The following is a 12,176-nucleotide window of genomic DNA, read 5'->3' as shown; positions in this document are numbered from 1 at the left end:
TGTACAGAAAGTTTAAGCTCTGACTTAATTAGTTGCTGGACATACCTTAGTTTTTAAAGTGTTAATTCATCTATATATCTTCTACAAATTTTTTGAGAATGTCTAATTAAGCATGTAAACGGACTTATAAAATACCTTTTACTCATTATTTTTCTTTAGGATTGAAACTAAACCTGATTAGAAAACAAACAACTCCATTTCATTAAAGATTTCTGATTTCCTTCCAAATCTCAGCAATGAGAAAAGCAAACAAACAACAACCACAGAATCATATAAAATTACACAGAATCAGCCAGGTTGGAAAAGACCTCTGAGTCCAACTCATGACCTTCAAGTCCAACTCATGACCCAACACCACCCTGTCAACTGGACCATGGCACTAAGTGCCACGTCCAGTCTCTTCTTAAATACCTCCAGGGACCGTGACTCCGCCACCTCCCTGGGCAAATTATTCCAATGCCTGATCACTCTCTCTGTAAAGAATTTCTTTCTAATGTCTAACCTAAACCACCTCGGCATAGCTTAAGACTATGCCCTCTTGTCCTACTACTGGTTACATGGGAGAAGAGACCAATGTCCACCTGGCTCCAACCTGCATTCAGGTGGTTGTAGAGAGTGATGAGGTCTCCCCTGAGCCTCCTCTTCTCCAACCTCAACAGCCCCACCTCCCTCAGCCGCTCCCCGTAGGGCCTGTGTTCCAGTCCCTTCACCAGCCTCACTGCCCTTCTTTGGACACTCTCCAGTATCTCAATATCCTTCCTGAACTGAGGTCCTCAAAACTGGACACAGTACTCAAGGTGCGGCCTAACTAATGCGGAGTGAAGGGGCGGAATCACTTCCCTGGTCCTGCTGGCCACACCGTTCCTAATACAAGCCAGGATGCCATTGGCCTTCTTGGCCACCTGGGCACACTGCTGGCTCATGTTCAGCTTCCTGTCAAAGAGATGAAAATTTCAGTTTCCTTAGAGTTATATGCGTCCCAATGATTAGCACACCATATTAAATTTTGAAATTCAGAAAGCAACAGCCTCCACATGCATTTTTGTTTTTCCTGAATATGTATGTCCATAAACACTGTGCAGTATCTACAGAGCTGATCAGAGCCCCATAGACATGTTGGACTTATTACACATTGAAAGTGTTATTCTTCCACTCTCCAACACCATCTGCCCAAGATGTGCCAGGTTAATGACCTGTTATTGGACTAGATGGGTTTCTGTACCAAGAAAAAAAATAAAATAGTGGTCAAGAAAACCCTGCAGGGAACAAGATGACATTCAAAAGTAGCACTGTCTTGACCAAAGAGGAAGGACTGTGTGACACTAGACATATCAGGAAAATGTGGGCCAACAGAGCTCAAACTGATGGTTTGAACCAGACAAGTCAGTGGCTTCAGTTTGCATTTGCCACATCCTCTGCATCCTTTATCAGGGTAGTGGTGGTGGTGGAGATCACTCTCTTCTCTAGCTTCTTTCCCCCAAGAGCATAGATAACCAGCTGACAGAAGTTTTGCCAAAGTTAAAGTATTTGCAGGAGATTTTTAATTTCAGATTAGCTAGGATTTCCTAGTTAAAAAAGACTTCCTCAAAAGATTTCTGGGAAAGTTTTTAGTTAAGAGGGAGTTAAATTCTTTTAATTTATGAGAAAATGCTTATGTTTTTGTCACTTTTTTCCTTGTACTATGTCATTAGAATATAGTATTGGCATTTTAATGCCTTATATATTTGACACAAGATGGTTGTAAAGTCAAATACTTTGACCTTTCCATCATGCTTAGGTTCATTTTATGTTGATTCCTATTAATTCTTGTTTATAGTGTCAGAAACCAAATGATTTGAAAGTTCTGGTAAAAATTTAAGTGGGTATAAACAGAAACCTTTTCATATTTTCTAGCATTGGCTACAAAAGTTGCATTATAAATATTCATAAGCATTCAAAATTCATTATAACAGTATTCCAAAGGAAACAGGCAGAGATACAAGGACAGCTTAATCTTTATGTGTCCATATAGAGTCCAATGTCACTTCAATATGTTAAGTGTAAAATGGGAAAGTTGTGCCTATAGCATTGTTTATTTGAAACGTGACTTTAAAGTGGGAAACTGCTAAAAGGTTGGTAGAAGCAATTTAGAAATATTACAGAAAGTGTTATAGAAATAAATAAATAAAAGCCTTCTGTAAAAAGAAAAACAAACGCTAACACTTCCTTCAACACTGCATCTTCCTGTAGAAATCACAAAAAATGATAAAAAATTCAGAAGTGAAAGAGACCTTAATATTCAAGCACTCATTCAAGAAGAAATTTATCACCTCCTTTATGTTTTTTTTAATAGCTACTCAATGCACTGCCCTTTATGCCCATTGGTTTAGTCAGAAGGCAATATGTGGTATAAGGAGAGGGTAGTCCACGATGGGCAGTGCCAAGGTTTTACTTAAGATGTGTAGTGACTGTGAATCGGAAAGAATGTGGCAAAGCACATCTCTAGGAAACAGGAAAAGATTTATAATGAGAAAGAAGGAGAATAAGAAAAAAATAACTTGTTTCTTTCATATCTATGCTTGTTAGATATTTGGTGTCTGCACCAGAAATAGTTTGATTACTTATCCTTCTCTAGATAATACAGGATGGCCTATTATAGATGATAACATATGAACAAATCTTGCATAGACCCTGTCTTGTGAGGTTTGACACATAACATATTAATAGGCTTCAAAAAGGTTCTTCCCTGAATAAAAATTATTGTAAGTATATTATTTCAGAAAAAGAAACTATATTTTAAATTAAAATAGTTTAAAGCATGTGACTTTCAGTATTCTTATACAGCAAGAGGAACTCCAATAACTTAATTAATTCTATGTATCAGAGAAAGATTTTCTCTGCTGAGCACTTCCAAGCACTTAACTCTTAATGAGTTTTAAGTAGTCAGTGACTAAAATCTGTATCTAACAACCAGAAAAAAAAAGAAAAAGAAAGGCTTTTCTTGAATTTAAAGATTTCTGTAAAGATTAAAACAAAAATTTAAAAGGGAATTGAGAGCAAAGAGTTATTAGGAATGCAGATTTTCACTTAGAGCAATATGTGATAAATTTAATTTCAAGCTGGTTATTCCAAAAGGAATAAGTTGTCTTACTAAGATTTGAAACATATTTTTATCTAGTAAACTTTCATATCTATTAATATTCAATATTAATGCATAATAAACCCAGAAACAAGAAAGCAACATGATTGTCACACCATAATAAAGTAGACATAATCTGAAACGATGTCATAGAGCTATTTGCTATTGCAGAAGCCAACCTCTACCTGTGTTTACAGCTGTCTGTAGGCTGCTGGCCTACAGACCTGGTTCTTTGCACAATGTTAGAGAAAAAATTTCTCTCTTGAGCGTCTAAACTTTGGCGTAAAATGGAGGATCAATGGTTAATTCAAACTGAACAGAAAAAATGGTGCTGAACACACCAAAACACTAGTCACATACTGAGACCTGTAATTGGACACTGACATTAAAAAGTTGCTCAAAAGAAAATCACTAGAAATGTGAGAAGGAATCCTTGTACTAAATCAAAATGTGGTACCTTTATTATCAGATTTTAAGAGTCAAAATTCCAAAAGAAAATCTCTATCTTTGACCATGCTATAGGTGTATCACATAAAAGTTTGATGCCTTGTTTTATACAATAAATACAAATTCAAACAAGAAAATGAGCTGGTGAAGTTTTACTCACGCATAATGATTAAATTCTTCACAGTTTAATCTATCTTCATTATGAGATTAATCCTAACATAAGAGGTAAAAAATACTTTGGGTACGTTCTCTTTCTTCATTCAAAATTAGGTTTGATGCAATTATGATTACTTGAAATGAACTAATTTTACATCATCCTGCAAATAATTTCTAGCTGTTAGCTTATTCATAAAAGTAATTCATATTATTTAAGTTGCACACACAAGAAAAACAAACCAAACCAATCAAGACACCAAAAACCAAAACCAGCCAAGCAAAAAAACCAAAAAACCACAAACCGAAGGAAAAACACACACAGTACTTTAGCTCCCCAAGTGGATGGTGCAAAATGTAAATTTAAATTTTCAGCACTTTTCAAACTTCTTTTTACCTTAAAATGAATTATTATATTTTCTTCAGTTTCACTATAAACACACTATAGAGATTTCTCTTATAAAAATGTTGAATGTACAGTCTTTAGTGTCTAGTTTTTAAGCAACATATTGCTTCAGTTGATACTAATATGTATTATCTGTATTACTATGACAGTTGTGTGCAATTCCAAATTATTTTTCCATGTACATTCATCTGAACTTTGCCACTAACAAAGTAAGAAAACACTAATGACAAAGTCAAAAGATAATATTAAGATGAACGATAAAACTTCAGACTGAAGGTGGCTCACTTCTTATAAGCACTGGTGGAGTCACCTGATATTTAAACCTGAATCCATCTGTAGATTCATCTGGCAGTATTATTCAGTTATGGTGAGAAGAATACAAATGGAGATGCAGACTTGTTTGGAGAGCAGAGAGGAAAACTGGGGTACATCATGTAAATCCAGTGCTTTACAGATATAGTGTAATCACAGCAGAAGAGAGATGAGTAAGGTGCAACCACCCAAATCTTTATTTCGCACTTCAGGACAATTTTGTGTACAATGCTCAGTGCCACACTCCCATAATATGGCAGTGGTAGCTATCAGTGGGCTAAAGCAGGTATATGCACAGCAGCTTTAATCACACCTGAACTGCAGCACTGACACACAGTTTATAATCAGAGTAAAGTGCACAATGCTAATGAAACAAAAAGTCTGATGAAGCACTTCAAATCACACTTTCCTTCTCAGTAACTGAGTAGATCAAACATTTTGAAAGTAGCAACAACTGATTAAAACAACTTATCTGTTCCTCAGACAAAGCGTGATGACTGCATACTCCTCTAAATACATTTGTGCTTTTTTGTATGGATCTTGCATTTGCAAATCTTGCAAACCTCTAAACCTCCAGGCTGTAGGTATGATTTTTAAAAATTCACAGATATGCCCTTGGAACTGCAGAAATTTCCAGGTCCTTTAAGAGCAGAAGGTGTATCATTGGTTTGAGGCTACCTTAAAATAGCAGAACACTAAAATAACAGAACTGCTGATACTGAAAAGGAAAGCCTAAAACACCTTAAACTGCAAACAAATAAACTTTATAGCTGAACAGTAGAGCATGGATTATTATGTTATTACTGAACTTAATCTCCCTTTTTTCCCTTTGTTCTGTCAGCACCATCGTTCTCAGAAAATTTCTGTTAAAACTCTCTCAAGATTTACCAACGCACTTAAAAGCATTGCAGCATACCAACCACCACAGAAAGCAAATGGCACTGGAGATGAAAGATTCCACGTTTTGATCATAACACAAAAGTCAGTGCTGTTAGTTGGATTTTCTGCACTGGAGATTTTATTCTGATTGCTCTGACTGACACAGGGCTGAGATTAATTCATGGTCTTTCCATGACTCATCTAACCTGCCACCTCTCATTAGCATTCTGTCATATCTCCATGAATTCTGTTGCAATTGAAGGCAATAAGAAACAAGAGGAATGAGTTTTCTTCTCAAATAACCAAGCTGAGGTGAAAAAGCCACCAAAATTTCTAATCACAATGGGTATTATTTTTAATTAGTTATTTTCTGCATTGCACTTTAGTATAAAATGGTCTGTTACTGTAGAAAGCTCCTCAGTAACTACATTTTTACTTAGCATAAAAAGCTCAGTATCTATGGTCATGTTTCTTGCCTTATTGACACCCTGGATGTTTACTAGTGTGAACAGTAAAGTACATGTTTCACAAGTACTTAGAGAACAAGCATATACTAACCAGCATCTTATTAAAAAAAATGACAGGGGAAACCCTGACCTTTGATTATCGTAATTCTTATTATCTGAAAAAAAAAAGGATTATAGAATAAATTGTCGGATACTTTTTCTTGCAAATGACCTAGTGAAGACTTTCAGCAATCCTATAATTATTTTTAATAATAAAAATATATATTAAATATAAATATAGCAACCCATTACATTGCTCTTCCTACGTAGATAGAAAGGCTTAATTTCTGTTTTTAAAAAATATTTGACTGAATCACTTTTATAAGAGAATATACGTTTTAAATATCTGCTGGGCTAACTGTAAGCATCTTCCTGTAATTTCTGCATTACAAATCAGTCTAGAGAAGATATTGTCTTTATATGAGAGCATATACACTTTCAAGACACATATAGGATAATCCAAGTGAAGTCTTTTTTCAGCCTTTGAATGAGGTATTTGCCTGTAGCACACAGGTGTCTCAAATGCTTTATCTAAACATCACATGGACAAAGCTATCCCAACATGGGAAAAGTATTAGAAAAGGTTTGATTTTGGTTATAAAGCACTGCTGAAATCAAGAAGGTATCTGTAATGAAGAAGACAGTACTGGCATGAAGCTAGTGGGAAGAAAAGGCAACTTCAGAAAGGCTCTCCTTCAGCAGCCAAGGAAGCTGTGACCTGTGCTGAGAGTGCTGGGAGGACTGAAAGCTTGGGCTGTCTTTTTGGAAGCACAAGGAAGCTGCTGCAGTGACTGGAGGAGGGGTGGCCTTGGTTCCTCTCATCCATCCATTTGCAAATCTACAACTTGCCTTTGATTTTCAACTTTGCACCCTTCCATCTAGGCACTAGGAGGCTGTTGCAGCAATGAATCTCCCTTTCTTCTTGCTGGTTGTTTCATGCCTTTGCACCTCACAAATCATGAGACAGTTCAGTTCTAAAGAAAACTATGTAGCTGTTATGGAAAAGGAATTTTAAGGGGAATATGCTTTACTGGAGAGGATCCTCATCCATGAAACACCCTGTTGCTCCTCTTCCTGCCTGGCCACTGAAGAATTTTCCCTCTGTGTTTTTTCACAAAGAGAAAATCTTACCTTTAGAGTCAATGTATCTGGCTATGAATGCTCCAAAGAGAGCTCTGTTCATATAAGACTGCACATTTTCCAAGTCCCAGTTGATCAGGTCTCTGACCCCTTCACGCAGGATATTCCTTAACTGCATTTAACTATTTTGGAGACTACCTAGTATTTATCATATACATGAAAATTCATTTCAATATTTATTTTGATGCTCATTTTATTATCTCTTCTCTGTCAGGCTCAATGGCACAAAATCAGTGCAATTTTGTATATGCAATATAATTCTGGGGTTTTGGTTATATCACCTAAGTGAAATGCACTATAAAAAAAAATCACCTTCAAGTACTTAAATTAAGCTTTCTCCCTTCAAAAGTTCCTTGAGTAGTATTCTATAGGATTATAATTTTTCTTCCTATTTTGAAGTTCTTAGACTCAAATTTAAACATTTTTTGACTGCTTAAAAACTGCTGAGCTTAAGTATATTGCTTAAAACCTTTAATTTTGCCTAATTTTTCCTGTCCTGAATTCTGGTAATGATGGTCTGAAAAGCACACACAAAAGCAAGACAGATTTGTTATTACAAATATGATTCTCAGGGGAGCTATTCACACAGTAATAATTATCATGTGAGCTTAGAAATTTATTTCTGCATCATTATTTGTTTTGACTTCTTAGATTTGATGACAGATTTTGGATATGAGTTATGTCAATTAAGTAATTATAAAGTTTTCAATTACCATTTGTACCCAAATATCATTAATAATATCAAAGAATTTGCTACATCACCAACCAGTTTCTCTAAAAAGTAAATAAATTGAGTTTTCCATTTGCTGATCTATTCGTTACATTTGTTTAAGGCTACACAAACTGATACTTTCATTGTTATAGCTTTTAGAAACCTAACTGCCTAAGAGAATTTCATTTGCTAAGTATAAAATCATGCCACAAGAGCTCTGCATTCATGCAGAGGTCTTTTCAGTGCACAATGTCAATGTCACCCAGTTCTCTGCAAAACAACCAACATCCTTTTTGTGGCCCGAGCTGAGGACTGTCAGGCTGCCATAGCACACTCCCATAATGGCTTCTATTCCTCCAGCCTTGAGTTTCTATATGCAAATACAAGCTGTTCTCTCCTCTATTCCTGAAGTAATTACTTTCACTTAATGTAATTATAGCTTCAAAGATTCACACCTCCACCTTACAATTCATCAGCCTACATGTGGCTAGCCCAAGTACTTATTCTAGGGAAGCAGATGATTTCACTCTCCAACCATTCATGGGTATTTCTGCTGAAAGTACTCATTGTAAGTTGCACTGTCACCTACTCTTGCATCAGGATGAATTCAGATAATTCTATACATAATCCTGCGTGTTTTATATTAATTTGCAAACACAGAAGATTACAGTAATACATCTTCTCTCACCTAACTCCATGGAAATCTGGGGAAAATGGATGAGAAAATAAAACCAAACATTGCAGGGTTTTAATTCAACAAAACTGCTGCTGTGCCTCTCTTACAGTAATTTGGAAGCATCATGCATCTGTAGTCTTCTATAGGCCAATAAACAGGAAGGGGGAAACAGTAGAACCAAATTGCATCTCATGTGAAATATCACAGCAGCAATACATTTCAGAGTTGCCTGAAAACTGCAATCTCTATGGATCATTTACTTTCTCTTTTTATGAGTCCTTTTCAATATACTGTTAGTTCCATTAAACTCTGAAAATATGTTGTAGAACAGTAGTACAATTTCATGTATCACCGTGCCAGCGCAAATGCATAGTGGAAAGGTTGTGAAAGGATTTACTAAGTACACATACACTGCTGGTGTTGGCAAATATATAACAATTAAATAGCTGTCAATTAAATATTTGACAGCTAATTTATTGTAAATAGCTGCTGTTTTTACATAATACACTTATTTTCCATGTATAATGTAGACATCTAGAAATAATTAGGTACCATCGCGACTCTTCTTTGCTGTTGTTGAATGATTTTTTGTGGGTTTGGTATATTAAAGACCATTTTTGCACTCTGTGGGCTATTGCATAAAGTAAACACACGTGTCACTAGAACCAGTTAAGTATTTTTCTGTTTATAATAATTAATCTGTATGGAAATTTTCTTATTAATGAAGTTGTATAACACTGAAAATTGTTTGTACTCAATGCATTTGCTAATTAAACTTGTAGGGATTTTGTTTCAATAAATCTCAATTATTATTTTAAACTGGAATATATTACATTAATGTATTTTTTAAAATCACAATTCTTACTTTAAAAAGAAACCAAAGAAACCCCAAAAAAACTAAACAGGTAAACCCAAATGTCCATGAAGAAAAGCTAATTTTTGTTCTTTGAGACAAATCAAAGGAATATCTTTAGGGGAGCTAGTAATTGTCTTAAACAATTCACCTTTAATGAAATATTAATTTAGAAATATTCACTAAGAGAACATAGACATTTTACATTTTAATATGAAGTTATATAATGTATCAGAAAAATGATAATATAAAAATATATGGCAAATAAAATATCAATTAAACTGAGCTGCATTAGTTAAATATTAAATGACTGCAGAATTCACAAGACCTGTTAAGGTAACTTTTTCTGCCAATCCTTGGGTAAAACTGCTGGGATGATAACTATATCTAACAATAACAATAATAAAATTGTTAGCAATAGCTAACAATAACTAACAATAACTAACAATAGCTAGTATAGTAAAAATGTGAGCATAAATTGTCTGTGTGGCTGAAGGCTGTCTGAGAAAGTATTGACCCAAAACTGATCCAGATGATGACCACCATCAACTACTCTAAACAGTACCAAACTAATTACAAAGAGCTTTTACAGGAGAAGTCAGCTTGAAAAGAAATATAAAAGTGGGATGAAAATTTGTAATAGAGGAGATTTATAATGGAGTGCAAAGAGCAGCAGCCAAAACCTGGTTATGACATGCCAGAAGTCATCTTGCTGATGCCACAACCACTGCACAGACCAGAGAGCAGCACCCCCACTGCATGCTGCCAATAACCAGCAGCCAGCTGGTGGGCTGACGGTTTGGGGTGCTACAAGGAGGGTTGATTTCTCATGGCGTGTTTAACAGATTGTAGGCAGTGGTATGTGTACACATAAAGCTGGAGCAGCATGTCTTCCAAACTTGCTTTCCCATAAGGGGGAACACATGTTTCTCTGGATGGGGAGGTACTGAAACTTTTGGGAATTACTCATAGAAGGGTGTTTAGGAATGTGTACCTGTTTATTAACGTTTTGTATTTTGATTCATCTGTTGGATTGATGCTGTTGATCCTGCATATCTACTTCACTGATTGTCAGCTAATTACATGTCATTAATAAATCAGAACACTGCTTCAATATTGTGAACTGAGAGTTTTACCCTCTGACAATCCATTTGTGGTGGCTAAGCTCACATATTCTAAGACAAATTCACATATTTGAAAAATTGTACTCACGTAGTATGATCGGTTAATGGGCTGTGTTGCTCTTGCTCAGGGTAGAGATTTGCCCCTCTTCCAAGTTTCCACTTGAATATGTTTGTGGTACGTATGAAATAACTTCCTGACATCTGTTCAGAGGCTGGTTGATGCCATCCACAGAGGTTTTTATCTTCAAAGTCACAGACTTCCATAACTTTAGAGATGAAGAGTTAATACTTCATGTTTATATAAAGATTGAAAATCATTAGCTGATGGTACAATAAAGTAAGCAACATGGAAACACAAAGGATTCAATTTATAGTAATCATGAATACTTGCACAGTACTAACATGCATAGTTTTTTCTCTATAGATAAAACATCAATTTTCTATGTTTTCTAGTAGGCAGATTCTAATTTTGGCAATATACCAATTCATTTGCACTTCAATATCTACCTTCATATGTGTTCTGGCCAGCTTTCAGGTCGTTCTAAAAATCTGTCCTGTGATATACGTGGAAAGATGTGTAAAATTCATCAGCTGCAATTCTGTGAGCTGCTGTGGGGCTGTTTCTTCAGTCCTGTAGACTGGTGACATTAGCAAATCATTGCACATTGTGTACAAAGTCCGTGACCAAAACTCTAAAAAAACCCCCTGAATATTTCAGACAGCTATTTGGCACTAGTGTCAAATACTGAATTGTTATCTTATTAAATAAATATTCAGCTGCCCATCACTGAAGTTTGGGTTCCAGAATAACTGGGCAAGAAAAGTAAGCTCAGTACTAACCTTCCTTAGGGGAAAGAAACCCACATATTTTCCATTTCCTCTGTGAATACTTATTCTCCAGTACATCTTCTTGAGTATTTTACAGAAACTTTGTCTACATGATCCAAATTGAGTCTAGTCACTCTCTAGAACTTTGGAACAAATTATTATACTGAAGTCTAAGTGACTGCTGTGAGAATTATGCAAGGGAAATGAGAGTTTATTTTAACACATGAAGCTTAAATGTTTCATCAAGAAATTACAGTTTGTTAGGAGAATGTGCCTGATGTTTCTTTCCTTGGAGGGTAAAAATGGTAGAGTAAGGAGAGAGGGAGTTTTGATCTAAAGCTTGTATATCCTCAGTAAGGAAGCAAACTGAAGCCAGTGTGATCTCAAGAGTTGCCCATATAAAGATTTGTGATGTTTCCTGAGAATGAAGAGTGTTATAGCATTAAGAGTTTATTCCCCTTTTTAAGGTACTTTGTAAACATTATGTTTCAAGTGTCTCTGACAAAAATAGCACCTTTCTGAGAATATTTTTCTGTTTCAGTCAGGACATACTTAACTCCTATTCCAGTATTGTCGTTTGAAGGATAAATTGCTATCTTAATGATGGGAGACATCACACAAAGCAAATATCTAAAGGTGTATTCTACACAGTATTTATCTTGCTTAGGTGGAAAGGATGTTTTGTAAGATAATGCAAATTTCTGAGGGGAAAAATAAAAGCTCTATTCAGAGGGCTCTGCTTTATTTTTCAGGGCAAAATTTCAGTGGTTCGGGTGTTTTCACACTACAGGAAACTACCCAGTGACATTTATATATCAGATTCATTTTTCCAGTTATTCCCACATAAGAAATAGACATGGTGAGTCTAGTGTTACTTTTCCTTGCTGAGCCCTCAGCCCTGAGACAGGTAATTGAGTTCCCTACACAAAGTGTAATGAATTCAGAGTTTTGATCTTCAGTGACCATAGTTTTGCTTGCAGAGGCTGAGGAGGTCACTCTCTGATGTTTGTCCCCCTCATTAA

General features: G+C 35.6%; 1 protein-coding gene across 1 annotated transcript in view; it reads right to left on the bottom strand.

Moving 5' to 3' along the window:
* MALRD1 (MAM and LDL receptor class A domain containing 1) overlaps positions 1 to 12,176 on the bottom strand; it is a 246,779-nt gene that overhangs the window by 156,537 nt on the left and 78,066 nt on the right. Inside the window, exon 21 of the mRNA XM_064634936.1 lies at positions 10,415 to 10,592. Within this exon, the coding sequence (XP_064491006.1) occupies positions 10,415 to 10,592 (178 nt within the window). The remainder of the gene's footprint in view (positions 1 to 10,414; positions 10,593 to 12,176) is intronic.

Source organism: Pseudopipra pipra, chromosome 1 (genome assembly GCF_036250125.1).
Source record: "Pseudopipra pipra isolate bDixPip1 chromosome 1, bDixPip1.hap1, whole genome shotgun sequence".
Classification (NCBI taxonomy): Eukaryota; Metazoa; Chordata; class Aves; order Passeriformes; family Pipridae; genus Pseudopipra; species Pseudopipra pipra.
This window is presented reverse-complemented; position numbering and strand designations above follow the sequence as displayed.